The sequence below is a fragment of the Podarcis liolepis genome, assembly GCF_965112155.1.
Source record: "Podarcis liolepis genome assembly, chromosome: 7".
Classification (NCBI taxonomy): domain Eukaryota; kingdom Metazoa; phylum Chordata; class Lepidosauria; order Squamata; family Lacertidae; genus Podarcis; species Podarcis liolepis.
Window position 1 is genome coordinate 19,180,710 of NC_139561.1, and position 25,885 is coordinate 19,206,594.

General features: G+C 46.3%; 3 protein-coding genes across 12 annotated transcripts in view; 2 read left to right on the forward strand and 1 right to left on the reverse strand.

Annotated features, from left to right (window-relative positions):
* Positions 1-812: 812 nt before the first annotated feature.
* On the reverse strand, positions 813-21,624 carry NMNAT1 (nicotinamide nucleotide adenylyltransferase 1). 6 transcript variants are annotated; one of them, XM_083513258.1, is made up of 6 exons: positions 21,423-21,624; positions 8,260-8,312; positions 6,434-6,607; positions 5,619-5,802; positions 4,183-4,322; positions 813-3,771 (listed from the first exon to the last, which is right to left on the reverse strand). In XM_083513258.1, exons 3-6 carry the CDS (start codon positions 6,549-6,551, stop codon positions 3,365-3,367), a joined length of 849 nt encoding a protein of 282 aa, XP_083369384.1. In that variant the 5' UTR covers positions 6,552-6,607; positions 8,260-8,312; positions 21,423-21,624; the 3' UTR covers positions 813-3,364. The 6 variants fall into 6 exon arrangements, with proteins under 6 accessions (XP_083369384.1, XP_083369383.1, XP_083369382.1 ...); XM_083513257.1 differs by lacking the exon at positions 8,260-8,312 and having other exon boundaries at positions 21,423-21,523; XM_083513256.1 differs by lacking the exons at positions 8,260-8,312; positions 21,423-21,624 and adding an exon at positions 11,478-11,842.
* LOC310711423 (uncharacterized protein) lies at positions 9,178-18,737 on the forward strand. Of its 2 annotated transcripts, none has more exons than XM_083513348.1 (7): positions 9,178-9,290; positions 10,493-10,584; positions 11,323-11,385; positions 13,185-13,264; positions 14,297-14,427; positions 15,877-15,943; positions 17,513-18,737. In XM_083513348.1, exons 2-7 carry the CDS (start codon positions 10,511-10,513, stop codon positions 17,590-17,592), a joined length of 495 nt encoding a protein of 164 aa, XP_083369474.1. In that variant the 5' UTR covers positions 9,178-9,290; positions 10,493-10,510; the 3' UTR covers positions 17,593-18,737. The 2 variants fall into 2 exon arrangements, with proteins under 2 accessions (XP_083369474.1, XP_083369473.1); XM_083513347.1 differs by lacking the exon at positions 17,513-18,737 and adding an exon at positions 17,065-17,497.
* The window catches only part of LZIC (leucine zipper and CTNNBIP1 domain containing), a 30,994-nt gene continuing 26,699 nt past the window's right edge, over positions 21,591-25,885 (forward strand). Inside the window, exons 1-3 of one of the 4 annotated variants that reach the window (XM_083513311.1) lie at positions 21,591-21,744; positions 23,810-23,936; positions 25,376-25,511. In XM_083513311.1, the coding sequence (XP_083369437.1) occupies positions 23,836-23,936; positions 25,376-25,511 (237 nt within the window). In that variant the 5' untranslated portion in view covers positions 21,591-21,744; positions 23,810-23,835. Of the gene's footprint in view, positions 21,745-22,004; positions 22,029-23,809; positions 23,937-25,375; positions 25,512-25,885 lie in introns of those variants that run through there. The other 3 variants (XM_083513313.1, XM_083513314.1, XM_083513312.1) reach the window with 3 other exon arrangements.

Genomic DNA, 25,885 nt, shown 5'->3' on the forward strand with positions numbered 1-25,885 from the left:
CTTGCATGCCTAGATGGGTGTGTGTGTGTGTGCAGAGTGTGGTGTGTCAGTGCATATGGGAACTAGCTTCTGGTACAAAGGTAACACTTATATTCAGTTCTCCTAGTAGTGTAGCAATAAAAGTTCTAGCACATTTGCAAAGCTAAGCAGGGTCTGGTATGGCTTCAAATTGGAAAGGGGGCTAAGTGTTGAGATTCCTGCATTGCAGGGGGCTGGAGTAAATGACCCCTGGGTCTATCATTCACCCACTTGTGCCTTTGTCTCAATGCACCACTGGAACATGGCCCTGGGAGGTTGTGAACCTCAAGCTGAAAAATGGTTCTTCGTCCCTCTAATATATAAAGGGACTTGGGATTTGTTGAAAATTCAAGTGGCAATATCCCTTAGCCAAACATAACCCATAGTCTTGCTTGGCTGAGCTGATTTGGTGAGTTTCGCTGACAAGGAAAAAAAGCTTTTTTCTTAGATCCAGGTGTCAAATGAGGCCCTCCAGTCCTGTCTATCTGGCCCCTGGGATTCTTGACAAGCCACACCTCCCCCCAGGCCACACCCCTCATTGTCCTTCCTTCACCCCCTCCTCATGCATTTCTGCCTGGATGGACTATGTCCTTCAGCTCTGATCATGCCTTGCCTTGCCTTGATGGGAGCATGGAGAAGCGAGGGTGTGGGTGGGTGTACAAACTAGTCCCCTATACAAAGGTAAAATTTATATTTGTTGCTCTGCCCACCACTGGCATGTGGCCCCAGGAAAGTTGCCCAGAAGGGAAAGGCCCTCCATCCCAGTGCAAAAGGAACACACACAGCTTGTGAACTGATTTCGTCATACTGATTTTATTGTAATATTCTAAACTTGTTGAGTAAGGAAGTTATCAAAATATCACATGTTGATCTCCTGGCTCATGCACAGCGCCTCTCTAGCGTTGCAGAGGTAAAGTGCAGGGGCACACACACAAACGCTCTCACACTACAGCATTATGATTTTAAAGGGTTGGTTGTGCAGCTGTGGGGAGGGCAAAGTGCGATTTTGCAATGAAAGCTGACCGTAAACAAAAAACTCTTGACCCTGTTCTGTTCCTGTTAATTATTCATTTTTAAAATAATAATTGTAAAGAAGAAAGTCACCAAAATTGAAACGGGTATTTGTACACACACACACACACACACACACACACACACACACACACACGAGATATACAAGAACATTCAGTAACTGAATAAAGACAAATCCTCATCTGTTACACCCATTATGTGAAACATAACAACACTGATAGCCTTTGTAGGTTTTCTTGTGCGTTGTTCTTTCTCTAGTATGTGATCATTCTCCCCAATCTTACAAAATATAACATACAATAAATGCATTATCGCCTTGTGATTGCTTTGTTGAACGACAATAATTGCAGGTTGCTAACACATTGTCACAGTTTTTCCTTTTCCTGTTGTTCTTCTCCTCTTGTTTTTACAAGGAACATTCTTGCTCCAGCTAAATTAAATTACTAATATTCTATGTTCTTTCTTCATGCAAATCCCAGTATCATTTAATAACATCACCTCAGGGTGGCGGTGGTATATGCTACAACATCTTTTGAGATCTCTTTTAATAGCCCCTATAGTTTATTTCTTGAATCACATGACAGTGCTGGGGGGGAAACGCACAAAAATTCTGTTCAATTGATATGTGAGTCATGGAAGTTTAAGAGGACCAAAGCTTTGTTGATTTTTCTTTTCTTTTCTGTTGGCGGCCTGAACCAACAGAGCTAAAAGGTTCAAAGGCACGCAGTCTTTCTGTGAAAAGTATTTCCCAATATGCATTCATGTAGAGGAAAACTGGAGAGGAGACGGAAAACCTCCTCTTGGTTCCTGCTCTTCCTCCTCTGTTCGTCACATATTCCCTTATCTGTTTACTTTGGGAGCCAGCCATAGTTACCTGTGCATTGATAGCTTACCATAGCTATCTGCAATTCAGAGTCTGCAGCTAGGTTGGAACTGGGTGTGCAAACTCTGGTTTGAGCTAACCATGGTTAGGATTAAAACTGGTGGAAATGTAATTCTGACCACCAGGCTCAGTGTGATACATTCAGTTCACAGTCAATCATTGCTACCTGCAAAACGGAGTCTGCAACCACAGTTGGGAAAGGAGGGGCAGGGGTACAAACGAACAAGAGGAGGAGAATGCCACTCTGTGAAATGTAGGAGCTGATGAACCTGCAAGGCACTTCAAATTCTAGGTGGCATTTAGAGTGGACAAGGGCTATGTGACCAGTTTGCACACAGGGAGAGTAGTCAATCACATATTTTTAGAATCAAAGAAATTCAAAGTAATAAAGCAAGCATTCAACTCTTGTTGCCAAGATGCCAGATTTCAATCAGATGTGGGTGTGTCCCTTCCACCCTTTAGTCACAGTTGTTCTGCAGATTTTACCTCTGTGGGAGGCCAGAGGCTGCACAATGGTGCTTAGCAGCTCAAGGGGACAGCAGAACAGACCTGAATAACTCCTGGTCCACCCAGGTGGTGATACACCGTGTGTTGTATATACTGGCTCATGGTGGGCTCAAAAAACCTCCCAGTCTCGCTGCCTGCCTGGGACAGCAAAGAACAGAAGGGTTCTGTCCGACCTCAGTGCCCAAAGTTCTGCAGGCCTGTCCTAAAGAAGAGAAGTGCTGGTGCATTACAATCAGGCCTGTTGTTCGTGTGTTTAAATAGAAGACTCTGCAATGCTTGGGATTCAGGTTGACATAGTTGGGTTGGTTGCCAACCTCTTGACCAGCAGCCAGATCCTCAGCTCAACCCATGGGCACTCTCAGGCAATTGTGCCATGAAAAAAATCACTTGCTGGTTTCCACCAATGAAGATGCTGAGAAAGGCTGAGAAGCTGTGTGTGTGTGTGATTTTGACACATCATCTGGCAACTACATAAGGCCCCAGTCCCTGGCATGCATGGGGATGGCTTTGGGGGCTGTGACAATGCTAAGCTGATAAAACACACTAATAAAACTCTAAGCTGATAAAACTCTCCCTCTCTCTCCTCCCTCTCCCATCTAAAGATGGATTGTTCAAATTCAATGGGGGCTAGTGCCCATTGGGACTGGTGGGGCGTAAGGTAGTCTCAGTGATGCCATCCAGCGATGAGTGGAGGCAGAGCCAATGATAGGCTGAGCCACAGCCAATGACAGGCAGAGCCAACTCACTCCAATGTTGCTTTCATCCTCCTTGCTGTTGTGTTCTACAAGGGGCATCACTGAAACTAAGGAGGAGGAATGTGTCAGCCAGGAACTCTATAGCAAGGAGGGGTTTGGAGGAATCAAGACTGAAGCTGGCAGGCCAGCACCCCACCTGCCCATATGGACCAGCCCCACCACCACGCCTTCAATTATTTTTGGCCTCCCTCGTGTATCTCTGAAACGGAGCGAGGATGACGCCTGAATTCTGATCTTCGCTCTCTGCAGTGTACAGGTCGTGCTGCTTGATGTAAGCTCGAACTGCGTCTGGCACCAGGTATCGGATGCTCTGGCCCCTCCGCAAGGCTCTCCGGATCTTGGTGGCAGAGATGTCGTTGGCAATCCACTCCTGCACCACGTGGATGCTCTCCTTGTGCTTCCACAGCACCTCGGATTCGTAGATGAATTTCTGGGCGTCATTTCCCACCCTGCTAATACACACCATGCCGTGGTTGGCCACGATTTCCACAATGTCTTCTGCTTTCCAGAGGTTGGGGACTGCAAAGGACTCCAAGATGTCTGTCCCACAGAGCAACTTCAGCTGAGGGGGGACACCTAGCAAAATGGGAGGGACAGGAATTATTATTGGGTTAGAAGCCATTTTAAAGAGTCACAAATTACCTCGAAGAACCATGGGAGTTGTATTTTGTTTGTTAAGGGTGCTGAGAGTTGTTAGTAAGACCCCCTATTCCCCTCACAGAACTACAATTCCCAGAGTTCCCTGGGAACAGGGATTGATAGTTAAATCCTTTTGGGAACTGTGGCTCTGGGAGAAGGTCTTCTAACAACTCTCAGAACCTTCAACAAACTTCACTTCCCACAATTCTTTGGTGGACTGAACCTTTCAAAACTGCACTGATTTTAACTACTGATTTCAACACCACACTGGGTTCCCCCCCCTTAGAATTTCCAAGCAACGCTGGATACGAGATGGCTGGCTCACTACAATTTTGATATTAAATGAACCTTTTGTTAGGGGTTGATTCTGGCTGACGGGGACTTGCCTGCCCGATTCCCGTTTTCTCTTCCGCCCCGTTTTGTTCAAAGGAGCTACTTCATCAAAGCTGTTAGTGAGACACGAACGTTTCAGCTTCTGCTGGTGATACCTGTGACACAAAAAGGATGACTTTAAAAAGCGAAAGAGGGTGTGGTGATATGTTTTTCTCTTTTGGATCCCTTGGGGAAAAACCTCCCCATTCTTATCTATTGGAAATACAGCACCGCATGAACACACAGCACAGCCTTCACCAGTCTGGCTGTCCTCCAGATGTTTTAGACTCCAGCTCCCATCAGCTCCTGCGTATCATGACCTCGCTGCTTGGGGCTGATGGGAGTTGTAGTCCAAACCATCTAGAGAGCAGCAGGCTGCCGAGGGCTAACGTAGTGCATCATAGACAGCTCTCTACCCCAGATTTAGAACACACAATAGGAGAATAGACTGTTGCAGCGGGACTTACAATCTAGAATCAGAGAGAGGGGAAGCAGCAAAGTATGGGGAGAGGAATGGAGGCAGGGCTTCCATTTCTGTTGCTGCTGGAGATTGATCCAGCTACCTGGGATTGCAGGAAAATGAACCTCAAACCTTCTGCATGCACAGTATGGGTTCTACCACTGAGCTACGGCCAACTCTTCAGACATAGGAAGCTGTACTATTTATTATTATTAACAACAAGAAGAAGAAAAACAACAACAACAGTATCATCATCATTATTGAACATTTGTTTTTATTTCTATTTTTAAAAATGTTTTAATTAAAATATTTCCATAAGCAACAAGAGTACGTCCAGTGTCTCTGTTTTCATATTGTGGAAACCTTCATACAGGTCAATTACAGTCAGTTTGAGACATTTCTGAGATATTTCCAGTCGGTTTGAGGCAATGTGGGATTGAAGGGGGGGCAGAGAAGTGGGGGGAGGAGAGAGGAGAAAATAGAGAGGGAGGAAAAAAGTAAAAAGGGAGGGGGAGGAGAGGATTATTAAGCATTTATATCCCACCCTTCCTCCCTAAGGAGACCAGCATGGCAAATGGTAAAAAACCTAGTGTTGCAGAAAAAAACAACAACCCCTGATAGCACATCACAAAGCTAAACAGGGTCTGGTATGGTTGCAAAACCATGAAAACATCTAAAAACATTGTCTAAAAGTAATTCAAATACAGATGCAGGCTGTGACACATCCCCACTTAAAAAGCTTGTTGGAAGGTTGGCTGGATACTGAATCAGATCCTTGCTCCATCTAGCTCAGTGTTGTCTACTCTGACTGGCAGCGGCTCTGCAGGGATTCAAGCAGGAGACATTCCCAGCTCTACCTGGAGATGCCTGGGATTGAACCTGGGACCCTCTGAATGCAAAGCGAGTGCCCTACCACTGAGCTACACTGGCACACACCCAGCCCTGGCAATACCTGAGGACTTTGATGGTCTCTTGCCACTCCTTTTGGTTGCTCTCCCAGTCATCCACTTCCACCCAGTCAGAGCTCTCCGTCGCGAGCCTCGCCATAGTCACTCGGTGTCTTGCGCTGATGAGGCCTTTCTTCTTGTATGCATCGCCCACAGGTGAAATGATCCCTTTCACCACTTTGTATCTCCCTGAATGCAACAAACGCCAAGAGCCAGGGGGTTGGGTTGTTGGGACGATGGACTAGGGCTGTGCAATAAATTGCCATTTCGTTGAATACCAGTACAGTGGATGCTTGGGTTGCGAACATGATCCGTGCAGGATGCACATCCGCAACCCGCGTCTGCGCATGCTGCGATTTGGTGCTTCTGCGCATGCGCGACCACCGAAATCTGGGAGTAACCTGTTCTGGTACTTCCGGGTTTCGGTGGTCCGCAACCCGAAAAAATGCAACCTGAAGCGGCTGTAACCCGAGGTATGACTGTATTGAAATAACATCGTGACAAGGGTTTCAAGAAGGCAGTATACTGGTGAACGAAAGGTGGAGACTTAACAGCTTCCCAAGGGGTAGCTCAGCTGAACAATATTTTATAGATTATTCGCCACCAGCTCTCTTTGCCCTCTCCCTCCTCCCTCCTAACCAATAAAAAATAAAAAATAAACGATGACACAAACCAGCAAACTATTTCAGTTATTTCTGTATATATTTCTGAGCCCGGCCTTGGCTGGGGAGGGCGGGGTATAAATAAAAATTATTATTATTATTATTTGACTGATAAAGTAGGATTCTGAGCTGGTCCTCAAAGGAGCAGCAGGGGTTACCTGTTTCGTGCAGGTGGTCTCTTGCCAGTTCGAAGAGTCGGAGGTGCATGTTGGTGATGGGGTTGAAGGACCCGCAGGCCAGGAGTACCACCTCAGTCCTGTCGTCCGAATTCTCCATCTGACTTGGCTGGAGCCACAGATGCAGTGGGAAGCCTGAGTCAACGCCACCACACGCTGCAAGCGAGGAGAGGGAGGAGTTCAGGTTCAGTTTCAAAGGAAGCAATTATATATGTACATATCTGAAATACAAGAGGCTAAGCAGAAGTTACCGTCATGCAGACGCACAAAAGGCAGCACCAACAATCTGTCTCAGTACCAGGTAGCTTCCTGTGCTATTGTGGGTTGAGCAAAAGACTATACAGTGGTACCTTGGTATTCAAACTTAATCCATTCTGGAAGTCTGTTCCAAAACCAAAGCATTCCAAAACCAAGGCGCACTTTCCCATAGAAAGTAATGCAAAATGGATTAATCCGTTACAGACTTTTAAAAACAAGCATAGGCAAACTCCAGCCCTCCAGATGTTTGGGACTACAACTCCCATCATCCCTGACCACTGGTCCTGTTAGCTAGGAGTGATAGGAATTGCAGTCCCAAATATCTGGAGGGCCGGAGTTTGCCCATGCCTGTTTAAAAACAACCCCTAAAACAGCAATTTAACATGAATTTTACTATCTAACGAGACCATTGTGTCATGTGACAAAGACACATGAGAGCAGAAGCAGCAAAGCAGGCTGGGAAGTGCTGGGACTGCACAATCATTTGGGCCTACTAAAGTTATTCAGGCCTAACTGCTAACTGTTGAGTCACTCTGACATGTGACTCATTCTCCTTATAAGTAGCAGCCATTTTCTCTCCGTGTTCTCTGTAAGATTTCAGTCAGAGTCAGTATCGCTCAAAACAGAAGCGTGGCACTCAAATCAATGTAACACTCAAAACAGAGCATGTTCGGCTTCCAGAAAAAGTTGGCAAACCAGAACACTTACTTCTGGGTCTGCAGTGTTTGGGTTCCAAGTTGTTTGAGTACCAAGGCGTTTGAGAACCAAGGTACCACTGTAGCTCATCAGTTGGGAAATCTGCTTTTGTGTGAAGGAGATCCCAGGCTATTTATTTATTTATTTTATTTACATGCCACCTTTTATCCGAAGATCACAGGGCAGTTTACAACATACAGTGGTACCTCTAGATACGAACAGGATCCATTCCGGAGCCCTGTTCTCATCTAGAGGTAAACATATCTAGTGACGGCATGTCTGCGCGTGCATGCGCGCATCGCTTTTCGCAGCTTCTGCGCATGCTGTCATTTTGAGCGCATGCGCAAGCGGCGAAACCCGGAAGTAACACGCTCCGTTACTTCCGGGTGGCCGTGGAGCGCAACTCGAACGCGCTCAACTCGAAGCGTATTTAACCCGAGGTATGACTGTATAAGCACTAAATTAATAATAATAATACAATAAAAAAACCTTTCCTCATGAAATAACCAGACAGTTGTCAACTGGAGAATAAACAGGATGTTCATTCTCCCTTTCAAAAGGGGCAAGACAATTAGTTGCAACCAAGAGATGCATCTGAGCAGATGAGTAATGTGAAGTTGTTGCAACTTCAATGTAGGAGAAAAAACCATCTCTCTTCTTTCATCCCTTCTAACATTGTTTCCTTTACTTCTCCTCACTTACAACCTCCTCTTACTTTTCTGCTCTTCTTTGCGTCCTTTTGTCATGTCACCACTTGCAAAAATCTAGCATGGATCGAACCTTGCACAGGGAACTATAGCTCTACTGCACTGCGTTGCCACAGTTAAATGTGCAAACATTACGCAGACTCTTACCAATTTGTAGCTGGCAGCTTTCCAATGTTGCCTTGTAGCTTTTTGCCCCTTCTCTAGCAAAATCAGAATAAATTAAGCAAAATACGAACAATTTCAGACATACGCAACACATATGAGAAAACACACTGGTTTTATTCAAAACCAGTTGCAGAGCCCAACTTTCTCCATCGCTACCCAGGCAGTAAATAAATCACTGAGAATTCCAGCAGGGCCTTAAAGAAAACACACTGTTTTGGATTGGGCCCTATCCCACAGGCCTCAAGCCTTGGACTCCCACTTTCAAAACTGCCCTTTAATCTGCAAACCTAAAGTTCCACTATTTGTTGACTGAATTTTTTTTATTTCATAAAATTCACATGCTGCTTCATTGCAAAACAAGCAAACCTGCCAACGTCAAAGCAGCGCACTGCGGTTCCTGGGGGGGGGGGGGAATAATAATTTAAGCGTTCCACCAAAACCCTCAGCAATTGTCAAGTGAGAAAAGATTTGGAACCCCTGCACTGGAACTTTTTGTTGGACTCCCATTAGGCCCCACCGTGGTGGAAGCTGGAGTCCTTGCATTAGAAGATGCCAAGAGAGTTTTGTGGTGGAGGAAAGGCAGCGGGTGGTCTCGTTCAGAGATGGGGATCCTGCCGGTCCCTCCCGAGTGTTTGCTGGACTCTCAATTCCCACCAGCCCCATCCAGGGATGATGGGAGTTGTAGTCTTCGGAGCTCCGCCCCGGGCTAGAAACGTGGGGGAATGAATGAAAGCGATCCTGTAACCTGATCGAGCGATCAGCTGAAAGCTCCCAGGCAGCAGGCGGTGCTGCCTGCCGCCGCCTGCACCGGGTCGCCTGCCTTTAGGGGAACGAGCAGCGGCCGCGCGGGACGGCGATCCGCGGGGGGCTTACGCCGGCCGCGCAGAGAGCGATCCAGGGGCTGGAGGAAGACGGCGGCTGCGAGAAAGCCCGACCACTGCGGCTGCAGAGAGGCTGCAAGCGGCGACTTGGCCAGGCGGTGCTGAAGCTCATCGAGGCATCTGGTGCTGCTGGTAAGGTTAAAACGGGAAGGAAATGATGAAGGGGCCGAGTTCCCTAACGGAACTGTGCCGGGGGTCTCCCCCGGGTGGAAGCTGTCAGTTCCCCCCCCCCTTTCCCTCCTCCTTGTAGATTTCTGTAGATGAGGAGGAAGACTCAGTCCTGCTTATATGAACTCTTCACATACTCAGGAACACTACCTCTCTTGGATGTTGAGGATTTCTAAATATCCAATGTATGCAATTATCACTCCACCTCCACTCTAATATTAAATATACATACCATTCCTTCCCTCAGATGGCTCTAACCATAACCACACACATAATAAGAATTGTGAGGTAGAGGCCCTCTGTACACGCTCAAGAACTCGTTTCTGAGAAGCCCTGTTTTAATTAAATGTTACTTATATGCTATTAAGGGACGCGGGTGGCGCTGTGGGTTAAACCACAGAGCCTAGGACTTGCCGATCAGAAGGTCGGCGGTTCGAATCCCCCCAACGGGGTAAGCTCCCGTTGCTCGGTCCCTGCTCCTGCCAACCTAGCAGTTCGAAAGCACATCAAAAGTGCAAGTAGATAAATAGGTACCGCTCTGGCGGGGAGGTAAATGACGTTTCTGTGTGCTGTTCTGGTTCACCAGAAGCGGCTTTGTCATGCTGGCCACATGACCCGGAAGTTGTATGCCGGCTCCCTCAGCCAATAAAGCGAGATGAGCGCCGCAACCCCAGAGTCAGCCACGACTGGACCTAATGGTCAGGGGTCCCTTTACCTTTTATATGCTATTGTGTGCTCCCTGAGGAGGCAGTGGCCAACTAGATGCCTCTGGGGAGACCCAAAGCATGACCCCAGCACAACAGCACAGGAACCAGCATCCTGCTTCCTACATGGAGGGAGAGCATAGCCATTGTGGGTAGTAATATCCAGTTGTAGAGCATAACCATCCCGGCTAGTAGCCACTTATGCCTTCTCCTCCATGAATATGTTTCAATCCTCTTTTAAACCTGGTGCCCTCTGGATGTTTTGGACTACAACTCCCATCAGCTCCAGCCAACCACACCGATGGGAGATGTAGCGTGAGGCGCCTGGAGACTGACCCCCAAAATCTGTAAGGCCAAAGTTGGGCAAAGAACTAGTATTTGGGTAGGCTTCTGGTCTTGCATTAAATTTCCAGAAGAACCAACCCACTGATCCTAAGGGGAGACTCTGCTCTTCCTCCCCAGGTTCTTGGGAGATCCGCTATGATCCATTTCTGCCTAGCTCACACAGCCTACCACTTCAGCCGATGGCTCCCAAAGCGTCACCGACTCAGACTGTAAGAACCCTTATCTCGGGCGTACCAGCGTCTTGGGCTGTGCTGGCTGGGGCTGTTGGGAGGTGTATCGTAGAATCATGGAGTTGGAAGGGATCCCCAACGGTCATCTAGTCCAACCCCCTGCAATGCAACGTGCATCTGGATAAGCATGGGGTTGGGGAGAGGAGGCTGGTCCAATGTTACCCACCAATCTGCTCCTTGATGGCTTCGGTGGTTGGGTTGCAAGAAAAAAAACCTGCCACTTACCACACTGCTTGCAAGTGACTGCCAGAACTATGGAACTGCAGGAGATTTCCCCCAAGGGTTGGCAGGTGACTAGTGTGCACTGGGACCAGTGGGGCGGAAGGCAGGGAGTTGAACAATAAGTGGGGCCAGAGCCAATGACAAGCAGAGCCAGAGAATTCTAGTTTCCTCCCCATCCTCCTGAGGAGAAGCTGAGGTTGGTGGGACAGCACCCTATTGGATCAGCCTCCACAGGTAACAGTGTGTTGTGAGTGTTGGGCTAGGAGCTGGACAAGGCCAGGGTTCAAATCCGTGTTCAGCCACAAAGGTCACTGGGTGTGACTCTGGTGTGTGTCTCCACCTAAGCTACCCCACAGGGCTGTTATGAGGATAAAAATGGGGAGGATGTAAACCAAGCACGCCACACCTAGAGCTCCTTGAAGGAAAGGTGGGATATAGATGCCATAACATAAAAATAAACAAATGCCATTGTTTTTTCTCTCTCCCCCCCCTTAGGCAGTTTGCAATATTTGCCCTTGGAATTGCTGCTTTCATTTTCCAGCTCTACATCTTGCTAAGGTACAAAGCAAGGGACATTTCTATTGATATTTTTTTTAAAAAAAAAAAATCCACCTGTCTTGATTGCGACGACTCTCAACACCTTTGCGTACCTTCCAGAACGTGGGGGGAGCTGGCTGGAATATCCCGAGGTGGTGACGTTGAGAAGAGAGAGCTCGCAGCCTGGCCCATGAAGATTTTGGAATTGGTTTTGGGTGTCTTTATTGGTTTAAATCTCTGTTGGCAAGGAGGCTATCGGGTCTTTCGCCCCTTGACGGGCTGAGGGTTCAAACTCCAAACCTGAAGGGCTGAAAATTCAACGGGAAGTTTCTGTGGGACTGTTTTGGGGTTATGTTAACAGCTTCAGGGACTGTGGTCACCAGGCCCTGTGTAAGGTGCCATTATGATAGGAAGGTGCATCAAAAGCAGAAAGAGCCCACCTTCCAGGTGCTGCTGGACTACAACTCCCATCATCCCAAACCACAGGTCATGCTGGCTGGGGCTGATGAGAGTTGGAGTCCAACAACTTCTAGAGGGTGACTCAGGCTCCTCATTCCTGATGTAAAACAGCGGTAGAGAAACATTTTCAGCTCGAGGGCCGCATCTCCTTCTGGGAAATCTTCCAGGGGCCACATGCTAGTGGTGGGCGGAGCAACAGATGCAAATTTTACCTTTGCACCACAGGCTAGTTTCTGCACACATTCACATGCTATCCAATCAAGCAAGAGGCATGAACAGAGTGGAAGGACACATTCCAACCAGGCAAAAACACTCAAGGAAGGCCAGTGAGGGATGTGGGCTGGGGAGAGGGTGTGTTGTGTGGGGAGGGGATGCCTGAGGCTTAGAGAGAGATGGAGGGCCACATGTGGCAGAAAGGATGTGGATTGCACTTCTGTTTAGATCTCTCAACAAGTGCTGTGCAAAAGTCCTTGACGAATTGGAGAATCCCTGCCTAACATCTTGAGAAGTCAGTTGCAGGAAACGACACTGGTGCGGGAACCTGTGGCCTTCCAGATGGACTGCAACTCCCATCAGCCCCAGCAAGCACAGCCAATGGACAAGGATGATGGGAGTTGTAGTTCAGCCACATCTGGGGGACAAAATGCTTTTCCAGCGGCATAAGGAGGGCTACCCCAGGAGGTAGTCCTGAGGAACTCAAAGAGAGGCCTGAGGAGATGCATTTGGCCTCTAGCCTGAGTTGCAGTTGTAGAAGGTCCAAGGTTCAACCTCACCCCACTCCCGGCATCACCAGTTACAAGGTGGTGGGGAAGGCCTCTCTCTGCTTGAGCCCCTGCGGAGTGGCTGCCAGTCAGAGCAGGCAACACTGGTTCAGATGACCAGATATGAGGCTGCTTCCTCTGCTCCTAACCTGCACTCCTGGCTCTGTGATATACAAAAAAGCAGGGCTATTTGTATCCTGCAACTGTGAGTACAGATATCGATGGCCAGCACAGAATTTAGCATCTAGAGAACCCACAGCTTCTGATTAAAGATACAAGAATCAAGTTTCTAGTTTGTAAAGTGGCCACGGCAGATGTAAAAGTGCAAGGATGAAACCAAAAGGGAGACCAGGACTTGCCAAAGGAAGAGCTTTGTTGCCCTGAACTAGCATGAATTAATGCAAATAATGGACAAATATATGGAAATGGGCATAATTTATACAGGTGGAGGAATTAAGCTTTTCTTGGCAAACCATTGGAATTACCCTGGTGCAAACTTTCGGGTGTGTATACATCCCAGGCTATATATGAAGAAGCACATATTGACCCAAACCATTTGGTTCAAGCTCCACAGTGGTTCCTCAACCCTTTTTTTTCCAGACCTAGATCATCTCATTACTGTGGTTTGCCCCTCCTCTACAATCTGGTTGGAAGCATCATCTTCACGTTCTTCACCATTGGTGGGTAAACTGTGGTTTGTCTGGCTCTCTTGCCATTGCCTGGTGGGCTGAATTATGTGCCCAGAAGGATTTTGTTCATCCAGAATTTGCATGTTTTTTTTAATATGTCAAGGCTACCAAGGGTGCAATTTAAGGGGTTGTATACTGAAGGAAGTTGAGGGTCTCTCGGTGCACAGAACGGGGGCCAAATGGAGGGTTTGCACAGGCAGAGGGACAACCACCCGGGAGTTGTCGCTCATTTGCACACTCCATTTGGGGGCCTTTCCTTGAAGCTGCCCACTGTCATCAAGGTAGTACTGGGGGCAAATATTAGGAGTCCAGGTGTGCATCACTGCAGAATGCTGGATTAAGCTGTGAAACTCATTGCCACAAGAAACGTGAAATGGCAGCTGGCATTTTTTTTATTTTTAAAGCTTCTAGGTAAATCTGTGGCTGTTACGCAAGGCAGCTGGAACTTGGAGGTTTTGTATTTCTGTGATGTGTATTTGTAGTTGAAATATCCTACAATTTCTTGAAACATCAAACATAAGCCAGCTGCTGAACTCTGCATGCAGAAAGTCCCAGGTTCAATCCCCAGCATTTCCAGGTTGGGCTGCGGGTGTCCCCTGTCTAAAACCCTGGAGAGCTACTGCCAGTCATTGTAGACAATACTGAGCTACATGGACTAGTGGCCTGACTCTGCAGCTTTCTGTGTTTAAATCAGCCTTTTATTCAGAACCATGAGGACTAGGATTTTACTTTGCGTTTAGGGGAATGACCATAGCTCTGTGGCAGATCATCTACTTTGCATGCAGACAGTCCCAGGTTTGATCCTTGACATCTCCAGGAGGGATGGGAGATAACCCAGCCTGAAACCCTGGAGAGCGGCTGCCAGTTAGTGTAGACAATACTGACTTAGATGGGCTAGTGGCCTGCCTCCAGCTAAGGCAGCTTCCTAGCTTGCTACATGACCTGTCAACAGCCCTGTATCCTCCCTTTCTCTGTGCAAGTGCATTTTTAGCACTCTTAATGCTCCCCCTCCCATCTTTTCAGGGCTGGCTTTGCTTCTGGTCATGCTGGAACCAGTTCCATGGGAGCTGAAGACCACTTTCTTCATCTTTGGGGGTGCCTCTTTTGCAAAAGGAGTTTGCAACATCGTATTTACTGCCTTAGCCACACAATGCGTGAGTAATTGCTGATTCTGTTATATTTAAAGGTAAAGGTAAAGGGACCCCTGACCATTAGGTCCAGTCGTGGCCGACTCTGGGGTTGCGGTGCTCATCTCGCTTTATTGGCCAAGGGAGCCGGTGTACAGCTTCCGGGTCATGTGGCCAGCATCACTAAGCCGCTTCTGGCGAACCAAAGCAGCACACGGAAACGCCGTTTACCTTCCCGCCGGAGCGGTACCTATTTATCTACTTGCACTTTGACGTGCTTTCGAACTGTTAGGTTGGCAGGAGCAGGGACCAACCAATCCCCCGTTGCAGGGATTCGAACCGCCGACCTTCTGATCAGCAAGTCCTAGGCACTGTGGTTTAACCCACAGTACCACCCACGTCCCTTCCTGTTATATTTAGGCATGCCTAAAAGAAAAGCTTACCCCACCCCTCAAGGTAGCGGAATAAGGGGAGGCTTTTGGGTGGCCCTAACCAGAGGTCCTACACAATTTGTTTTAAAATGGAATTCTGGGCTGGAGGAATTCCAAGTTTTGTTCTCTCATATAAGCAGCTCTTGAGTTGATCACAGGGTTTTTGGAGCTCAAGAGCTGCTTATATCATCGCTCAGTGGTAGGGCACTTGGCACTTGTTTGCATGCAGGAGGCTCAGGGATGTTCCCTGTATGCAAACCCCAGAAAGCTGCTGCCAGTCAGTGTAGACATGTTGAGCTGGATGGACCAATGATCTGACTCAGGATAAGGAAGCTTCCTACGTCATAAGGGAAGGGCTGTAACTTAATAACTCTTTAGTACAGTCAAACAGCAGTTCCTGAATGCCTCCGTTATTGTACGTTTCAGCTCCCAAATGCCAAAAACCTAGAAGTAATTGCTCTGGTTTTCGAATGATTTTCAGAAGCCAAATGGCTTCCAGGGAGTTTTCTGTCTCTTTTTTCTCCATTGACTTTGCCATCTTCCAGAATGGATTACATTCGACCACCGAGGTTTGACGGTCTTTCCATATACCATATTTTTCGCTCTATAAGACGCACCAGACCACAAGACGCACCTAGTTTTTGGAGGAGGAAAACAAGGAAAAAAATATTCTGAATCTCAGAAGCCAGAACAGCAAGAGGGATCGCTGCGCAGTGAAAGAAGCAATCCCTCTTGCTGTTCTGGCTTCTGTGATAGGTGCACAGCCTGCATTCGCTCCATAAGACGCACACACATTTCCCCTTACTTTTTAGGAGGGAAAAAGTGAGTCTTATAGAGCAAAAAATACGGTATTTATTACTTGATCTGCAATCTGACTTGGGAGTAGGCTGTCTTGAAGACAGTGGGACACGCTCCCAATGCATGGGGTTGTTATTCTGACCTTTATGGGATCTCACTAGATTGCAAGTCTGCAGATGGGACCTTAATATTATTTTTTTTTAAAAAAGCTCCTTTTCTAATAAATGGACTGTTGTGTCTTCCATAGGCCAAAACCACCCCTGAGCTTTATTACTTATCAGTGACTCTCTCGGTGAGCAGTCTAGTATCAACCGGTAGGTATCATGCTTCCTCTTTGCACTAAAACAGCCTTCCTCTTCAACTCAGTGCCCTCCAGATATTTTGGATGACAACTCTCATCAGCATGGCCAATAGTCAGGGATGGTGGAAGCTGGAGTCCTATAATATCTGGAGGGCCACATGCTAAGGTAAAATTAGGCTGTGACATTAAATGCATATTTTTCATTTTACATGGCAGGTTTTTGGTTTAAACATGAATAGCATCCACTTTGTGGGTCGAAACTATTCAGACTGCAGCAGGCACAAAGCAGAGATTTACGAGATCTGCAATGGTGGTCTGTTTGTTACTGGGCCACATTCAAGGTGTGACTACAGTGTACCTTGGGTTAAGTACTTAATTCGTTCCGGAGGTCCGTTCTTAACCTGAAACTGTTCTTAACCTGCAGCACCACTTTAGCTAATGGGGCCTCCCGCCGCCGCCACACCGCCAGAGCACAATTTCTGTTCCCATCCTGAAGCAAAGTTCTTAACCTGTAGCACTATTTCTGGGTTAGCGGAGTCTGTAACCTGAAGCGTATGTAACCCGAGGTACCACTGTATTAGCATATAAAGCCCTTAACAGCTTGGGGCCAGTTTACTTGCAGAAGCATCTTACCCCATATGCACTGACCTGACTGCTTCAGTCTGCGGTACTGGCACTGCTACAGGTTCCATATAATACTTGTTCCGCAGTTGCAAAAAAACAATTTTTTTTTAAAGTGTGGGGGCACCTTTACTTTAGAACTCCTTGCCTATTGACACCAGGCAGGCACCTTCACTGTACTGTTTTCAGTGCCTGCTCAAAACATGCTTATTTAAACAAGCCTATCCAAAACTTAGACGCTGATGTGTTCCGTTTTGGGAGTTTTAGCAAATATTTAGGCAAAAGAGAAAAAGCAAGTTGCATTTACCCTTATGCATGCACACAAAAGATTGACTTTTCACCTGCGCGCACACGCACGGTTGTTTTTTCACTATCGTGAGGACTAGTAGCTTTAACAAATGAAAAGAAAGCTGAAATGTTTTGGGTCTTTCCTGATATTTTGCACTTGCACAGCAAATTCAAAAGTGTGCTATTTTTTCTTCTAATGGCATCCACCCCCACCCCCCTTTATAGCATTTTTCTCTGTCCTGGGACTATTTTGGCTTGTGAACGTGGTTTTTCCTGGCTTGATACTGAACAAAGAGACTAAGACGGGGATCTGTTACGAGCCAGTCTCCGAGTGTGGCTGCCTGTGGCACATCTGACCTGTAATCTGCCAGGGGCTGGATTCGTCTGCCCCTACCACGATGAGCGCCCTGCTAAACTGCCTTCAGTTCTTTCCCTCTTTTCAAAACGGACTGATCTCTGCAGCAGACACAGTGGGAAGACCTTCAGATCTGGAGATATTCATAGCCAAAGATTTTAACTATTCATTAAGCAGCCTTTTGAGGTGCAGGTGGGGGAGTTGTGGCTTTCGGGATTCTTTTTAAAGGATAGCTCTGGGAGGCTGTTGGCTTTCAAAATCTTTTTGTAGAAAATTCTGCTATTTTAAAAATAATAATATTTTTTTTAAAATCCACAGATACATTTTTTGTGGGAAGGGAGCAAAACTGTAAGCCCTCAAAGCCTTTTCCTCCTTTTGTATGTGTACTCCTGACTTAATGTAGAAGCTCCTCACAGCAGATTAACTGGGAGAGGGTTGCTATGGGAACGGGTATGGAACAAGAGACAGAAGAAGGCGATGCTCCAGAGCTCAGTTTCAAAGTGAGGGGAGTAGCCTGTTCTCAAGTCAGCTGCTTTTATCTTTAAGGGGACGTTTTTAGGAGGGTGCTTTTTTCTCCAACAGAAAGATTTCAGGTAGCTTCCCTGCCCCCCCCCCCCGCCAGGCTGAAGGGACAGGCAGCTGTGTAGAGGCGATCTGAAAATTCCAGTTTGTTAAAATAGTCAGATTGTATATTCCTGGGAAGGGTGGCTCTAACTCTCCAGATAACGGCCTGGCTTTAGGGTGTGTGATTGTGTGTGTGGAGTTTAGCTTGCCGCACAAATGAATTATTAAATTATATGCCAAAATGGCTTCTAAGCAGATCTCTTTATCATGTGAGCAGACTCCACAGTACAAAGCTGGCACCAGCTATTAATAACAATAATAATAATTAATTACCCCATCCATCAGGCTGGGTTTCTCCACCTACTGCAGCAGTGGTCAAACTTTTCCAAGGAAAGGGCCACATTCTCCCCTGGGCAAGCTTTGGGGGCCATGTGCCACTGAAGGACATGGTCTGGGGCAAAATATGTGTATAGGCACTGGCAAAAAAGTGGATGGAGCAATGGATGGGGCTGTTACCTTTATATAGCAGGGTTGAGTTGTTGTGAAGAGGAAACCAGAGTTACATATAAATTAAGAAGGTGCTATTGAAATTAGCAATATGTAATAAGTTTGGATTGGAAGTAGATCTTACTCTGCTTTTTTAAAAGCAGCCAATCTAGTGATCAGCAATGAATGAGGAGCTAATTCCTGTAGAACTCTCTCTCCCCGGTATTATCAAACCTCACATTTGTTTCACAATGAATTTGAAAGTATTTAGGAAGCCTTAAAAAAATTTCAAAACTATTTTGTCTTCAGGAATGGATGAATTTAAGCAGTTACATTTCTGATCTAGTAGTATTAAACAATTCAGAGTTAGATCATGTCAGAGTTCCTAACCAAGACTTTTGACTACCCCAGGAAACATGCAGTATAATCTTTTTACTGTGAAATGGCTTTGAAATATTTTATTGGAACTGATTAATAAATGGAATTAAATAAATCCTGAGGATGCTTATACAGAAATCACCCTCATTAAGCACAAGGGGCCTTAAAAAGGTGGAAATTAAGATTTTGCTTAAACTATTCATCTCAGCCCAGTGACTCTTAGACAAAATAGACAAAATAGAAGCAAAACATCTGGCTGTTTCTGACTTTGGGTTCCTTTATAATCACACATCCTGATGCTGTATATTAGGGGTGGCTAGCCTGTATGATTTTCTAGAGGCTGCTGAACTACAACTTCCATCAGTGGGGGCAGGATTGGCCATGTAGCTGACACATACCCCCATGCACCACACCCCAACAGCAACCCAAACATACAGATTTTCTCTGTGCATTGTATCCAATGCTAGTCCACAGAAGTGTGGTGCAGTGGTTAGAATGTCAGATGAGGACCTGCGTTCAACTTCCCACTCAGCCATGAAGCCTTTGGTCAGTCACAGTCTCTCAGCCTAACCTACATCAAAGGAGTGTTGCAAGGAAAAAAATGGTTAAGGGAGAGAGAACTGTGTATGCCACCACTGAGTTCCTTGGAGGAAAGGTGGGATATGAATACAGGGAAAGTTTGGCAAACCATGTGGTGTAGTGGTTAGCGTGATGGAGACCAGGGTTCAAATCCCCACTCAGCCATTAAGTTCAGTGGATGACTTTGGGCCAGTCACCGCCTCTCAGTGCTAACCCACCTCACAGTGTTGTTGTAGGGCTTAAATTAAGGGGGGGGGGAGTATGTACACCACACTGAATTCCTTGGAGAAAGGGCGGGATATAACTGCTATAATTCTACAGTGGTACCTCGGGTTAAGAACTTAATTCGTTCCGGAGGTCTGTTCTTAACCTGAAACTGTTCTTAACCTGAGGTACCACTTTAGCTAATGGGACCTTCCACTGTCGCTGCACAATTTCTGTTCTCATCCTGAAGCAACGCTCTTAACCCGAGGTACTATTTCTGAGTTAGCGGAGTCTGTAACCCGAAGTGTCTGTAACCCGAGGTACCACTTTAATGGTAATACAAAAAAAATAAAAGTCTTACTCAGAGTAAACTGTACACAGAGTAGAGCTATTTAAGTAAAAAAATGTGAATAATGTAGTTCCACTAATTTCAGTGGATCTACTCTGAGTGAGACTTAGTTGGTTATCAATTTTTGCCAGGAAGAGCTTTCACCTGCTAAATGTCTGCATGTCACACTGCTGTAAAAGGTACAGGAATGTGGCTGGCCTAAAAAAAAAAAACCAACCCAAAAGCACCTCTCCTACACTCAGCCTTTCAGAGAAGTTGATACCAATTATTCACTTACAGAGAAAATGCAGCCTCATGGGGCCCCATGAAGAAGTGGACTGCAGATCAACAGAATGACCCCACATACACACTATTTCCACTGTGATGGATTTTCTGCCAAATGTACCACAAGGCAGTTTCAAGCTGGCTTGCACTAAAGTACTTTTGTGCTCCCCTTTGCGCCTTAGAGTGACTTCCTACAGCCTGTTGAGTCACGTACAGGAGTAGCAGATTGGATGCACTATTTTTATTTTAAAGGTTCATACAAAATCTTAAAGCACATACTTCCTCTATCTATGTCTTACAACATGAAGACATCTCTCACCTCCCATCCACAACACCCCCTCATTACCTAAATTTCACCATAGCCTTGATTATAGGGAAGGGCTATAGCTCAGTGGTAGAGTGTCTGCTTTGCATGAAGAAGGACCTAGAGTCAATTCCCAGCTAGGGCTGGAAGATACTCCAGCTCCAAACTCTGAAGTGCTACTGCCAGTCAGTGCAGACAATACCAAACTAGATGGGCCAATAGCCTGACCCAATATAAGGCAGCTTGCTATGTTCCTACATTTGAAAGGGCTACCAGGTAACAGCATAGAATCATAGAACTGCAGAGTTGGAAGGAACCTCAAGGGTCATCAACCCTCTGCAATGCAGGAATTTCAGCTAAATTATACATGACAGATGGCCATTCAACCTTTGTTTAAAAGCCTCCAAGAAAGGAGAGTCTACCACTTCTCATGGCCAGTGTCGAACAGCTCTTGCCAAGTTCTTCCTGATGGTTAGTCAGAATCCTCTTTCTTGTAACTTGAAGCCATTGGTTCAAGTCCTCCTCTTTGGAGCAGGAGAAAACAAGCTTTCTCCATCCTCCATGTGACAGCCGTTCAGATATTCGAGGATGGCAATTATTTCTCCTCTCATTCCCCTCTTTACCGTGCTAAACATCTTTTTGGCACCAGGTGAAATCCCTCTTCATATCTCCAGCCCTTTGCCTTTGTATTTATAACTTATGGTTTTATCCCATGAGCTGTCCTGGGTGCTATGGCTGAAGATCACACACATAATTTTAATAAATGGCCTTTCTTAATTTTAGCCCTTTCTTTAAAAAGGTACCACACTTTTACAGCTGCATGCACGTGTATATCTCGACTGGATACACCCCCCACGTGAATGCAGGTTAAAATTGGCATTCACCATCACGCACAATCACACTAAATATGAACAATATCAACTTATATTACCACCGCACTACTTTCTGCCTCCGGGGTCATCCAAGGGTCCCCTGGCTTCACTACAGCCCCGTCCCCTCACCGGTTCATCAGTCGCCATTAAAAAACCCCACACTAATCCAAAACAACTCACCCATCCCTCATATCGCGACCCCATAAGGTCCCCTAAATGGGCTCTTACCACTTTGGAGGGCGCCTCTTCCCCGACAGATTCCGGCCAACAACGCTTTAGGGACGGAACCGAACTGTGCGGGTTTGGCTGCCTGCGGGGGAACAGTATTGCACGAGTACCTACGGGGAAGCTTCTTATTGGTCGCGGGCGCCGAAAGAGGTGCCGTGTCCGTCCCTAGGAACGGTCCCCCCGGCACACAATCTTGAAACCGGAAGTGGGAAGGGTTTGGGCTTTTGAAATAGAGGACCCCGTTGCTTGAAGAAAGGATGTGATTGGGGGAGTTGGGAATGTCGGTTTTCTAGAAGGTTGAAGGAGTGTGGATTATCTGGGGGTAAGGGGCATGCGGGGATAATCTGAGGAATGTAAGAGGAGAAGCTAATAGTGGAAGAAGGATACTAGGGATGGTGGGCTGGGTGGGTGTGTATAAGGAAGGGAGTCCGCCTGCGGATCTGGGAGGGGGCTTTGAATGGTTTGGGCTGGGGCGGGGAGCCATTTTCAGCCCATTCCCTTCTGGGGTGGGAGATTGGAACATGCCAGCTGTGGGCGGGGCAAGAAGTGTAAATTTCACCTTTGTACAGTAGGCTGGTATTTGGACACACACCCTTCTCCATTCGGGTAAGCAAGGGGGATTACTGGAGAAGGGAGGGGAATAATCCGGCCATGCAAAAAGGCTCAAGGAGGGTGCGATGCCAGTGTGTGGGGGGGGTGCGGCTGGTGAGCATCCTGGGGGCCAGAGGTTTCCCACTCCTCATTTAGGGGTAAGGTTTAGCACCCTGGAGAGGTCCGGCGTGTGTGTGCTTGCGGCAAATTTTCCTTGGTGAGGCTTCATCCCCAGCTACAAAAGAGAGGGGGGCGTGTCAGAAATGGCATTTCGTGTTAGTGGAACTGGCTCCCAGTTTATGGTCGCTGGGCCCCTCCTAACATTTTCCTCCTCAAATTAATTGCGGATCAGGGAATTGATAGAGGAACTGATGTTTTTAGGTGGGTCTCAAAGGCTTTTATTTTTATTTTTTCTCTGTAGCTTTCAGCGGATCATCTAAATTAGACTACAGAGATGACATTCTAAATTGCTGATAGCATGCTGAGCTGTCTGACTGGAGTTGGTTTTTGCTTATTTTTAGATTATCATGAAGTATGCTTGTATTTAATGTTTTTTAAATGTCATTTGGATTTGCTGTTTTTGTTATTGTACACTGATTTGTGACTAATGTTTCTTTAAAAAGCAGATAGGGTTTGTGTGGCCAAATGGGGATTTGAACCCTGGTCTCCAAGGGCCAGTCATCTAACCACTACTCTACCCTGGCTTCCAGAGCCAAACTGGCTGTTTTCTAGAGTTAGCTGAGTATCCCCTTCCCTATTTGATTAGAAGGAAATCTATTTATAACTTTAAAACACATTTTATAAACTGGGGGAAAACATGGCATCCCTGAACATATTGGTCCTTGGTGTGAAATACTTTTGTACTAGAAACTAGTAAACCAAACATCCTGGTAATTTTTTAAATTAATTTTGCTACAATAATCCCCCAATACAATATTATCTTCTTTGAGCCTCTTGAATAGGATGGGCATGTTTAAATAAAGAAGATGACATTTACCTTTGTACTAGAGCAAAGTTCTTTTATGCCACTTTCGCTATATAACTAGCCTGCTATTTCCTTTTAAGAACATAAGAGAAGCCTGCTGGATCATTCAATGACTCATCTAGTCCAGCAGCCTGTTTTCACAGTGTCCAATCAGATGTCTGTCGAAAACCTGCAAGCTGGACATAAGCCCAATAGCACTCTGCCCACTTGTGATTCCCATCAATTGATATTCAGAGGCATGATGCCTCTGATAGTGGAGGTAGAATATAGCCATTGTGACTAGTGACCATTGATAGCCTTGCCCTCCATGAATATGTGTAATCCTCTTTTAAAGCCATCCAGGTTGGTGGTTATCACTGCCTCGTGTGGGAGTGGGTTCTACACTTTAACTATGTGCTGTGTGAATAAGTACTTTCTTTTATCTATCTTGAATCTTCCAACATTCAGATTCATTGGATGCCCATGAGTTCTAGTGTTATGAAAGCAGGAGAAAAATGTTTTACTGTGCACTTTCTCCATTCCATGAATATTATATCTTATATCATGACTTATATCATTTCACCTCGTTTGCCTTTTCTCTAAACTAAAAAGTCCCAAATGCTGCAATCTTTCTTTAGGGGGTGGAGTCAATCCATTCTCTTGATCATTTCTGTTGTCCTTTTCTGAACCTTCTCCAGCTCTACGATATCCTTTGTGACCAGAACTGCATACAATATTCCAAATGCAGTTGCACTGTCAATTTGTATAACATCGTTATGATATTGGCAGTTTAAGTAACACACACTACATGTAAGTTTCTTGTCTCTTTCAGGTGGTCTGTAATGCACAAAATCTGAAATGGCTTCAAGGGGAGCAATTGAGACCAGTAAGTTGAAACAGAACTTGGAAGAGCAACTGGATAGACTAATGCAGCAATTGCAAGATCTGGAGGAGTGTAGGTAATAAATTCCATCCTGAAATTGACTAATCTGTCACAAAATCTTTGTGTTAACACCATATAGGGCAGGGCAGGCATCTTTTTCTCCTTCCAGTCTTTAGCTGTTTGTAGATGGATAGGATGATGTCATTGGAGACTGGCCTATCAGGGCTAATGGGTCACAGTCCCACTAATGTCAGCCTGCTCTTAGTCAGACCCTACCTTGACTTCTTACTTAGTACTAGTCCAGGGGGGTGGGATTGCCTGCCAGCTTCCTCCTTCATAATCTCTTTATTGCCTTTGTAGAACTTAGCAGGGACGAGAATGTGGACAAAGCTAGAATTACAGTGGTGCCCCGCAAGACGAATGCCTCGCAAGACGGAAAACTCGCTAGACGAAAGAGTTTTCTGTTTTGGAGGTGCTTCGCAAAACGAATTTCCGATGGGCTTGCTTTGCAAGACGACAATGTCTTGCGAGTTCCTGCTGGTTTTTTTTCCTCCCCCCCCTTTTCTAAGCCGCTAAGCCGCTTATCAGCTGATCCGATCAGCAGATAAGCCGCCAAAAGCCGCTAATCCGCTAATCCGTCAATGGGCTTGCTTCGCAAGACGAAAAAACCGCTAGACGAAGAGAATCACAGAACGGATTCTTTTCGTCTTGCGAGGCACCACTGTAGTTTACTTTGGTTCCACATACTGTTAGGCTCCCTGCCTTCTGGCCTGCCAGTACCAATGGGCACCAGACACTACTGGGTGATGCATGCCCTCATTTGGATTTCGTCCTTTTCAGACATCCTTTAAGGATCTTCCAAGGGCAGCACTTCATGTGACATGCCAGTATGTTGTGTTGCTGTTGTTAAGAATGTAAGAAGAGCCCTGCTGGATCAGACCAAAGACTTTTCTAGTCCAGTATCCTGTTTCCCTTGGTGTCCAATCTGATGCCTTTTGGGAAGCCCACAAGCAGGACATGAGGACATTAGCTGTCTCCTGTTACTGTTCCGTGGCAACTGATACTCAGATACGTACTGCTGCTGAACCTAGAGGTAACATAGCTCAGTACTGCCTACACCGACTAGGAGCAGCTCCACACTGTTTCAGGGCGGCATAGTAAAATACTGGCATCATTAATTTTGTGAGATGGGGAAAGCAGCCCACTATTAACAAGAGGGATGGCTGTTGGAATATAAGGCTATCAGCAGCTACTGGTTAAATAACAAGGCTATAGCTTAGTGGTAGAATATATGATCTGCTTGTAGAAGGTCCCAGGTTCAATCCCCAGCATCTTCAAGTAGGGCTGGAATGTCCCCTTCTTGAAACAGTGGGGAGCTGCTGCCAGTCAGTGTAGACAAAACTGAGCTAGATTGACTAATGGTCTGACTCAGTACAAGGCACCTTCCTATGTTCCTATGTAGAGCCCTACTGTGGTTAACCTGTTGGCTGAGTCGCAGTGCTTGCTCTTATTCAGAGATGATCTGGATGCAGATGAGTATGAAGAGACCAAGAAAGAAACCCTTGAGCAGCTGAGTGAGTTCAATGATTCCCTGAAGAAGATCATGTCTGGAAACATGACATTGGTAGACGAACTTAGTGGGATGCAGTTGGTGAGTGTTTGGAGGGGACTTCTTTTTTTTTTTTGACGTAGTGTGTCTAAAACACTGCATTATGACATTGGGTCCATCACTCAAAGGGAGAGCATCTGCTTTGACCGCAGAAGGTCCCAGGTTCAATCCCCAGCATATCCAGCCAGGGCTGGAAGAGACCCCTGCCTGAAACCCTTTGGAGCCACTGCCAGTCAGTTTAGGCAATGCTGAGCTATACTGAGTGGTCTGACTCTGTATAAGGCATCTTCCTATTTCTTAAGCGAAAGGCCGTAGCTCAGTGGTAGAGCATCTGCCTTGCATCTAGAATGCCCCAGTTTAAATCTGATCATCTTTAGATGGGCCTGGGAATGACTCCTCTCTAAAACTCCGGTGGG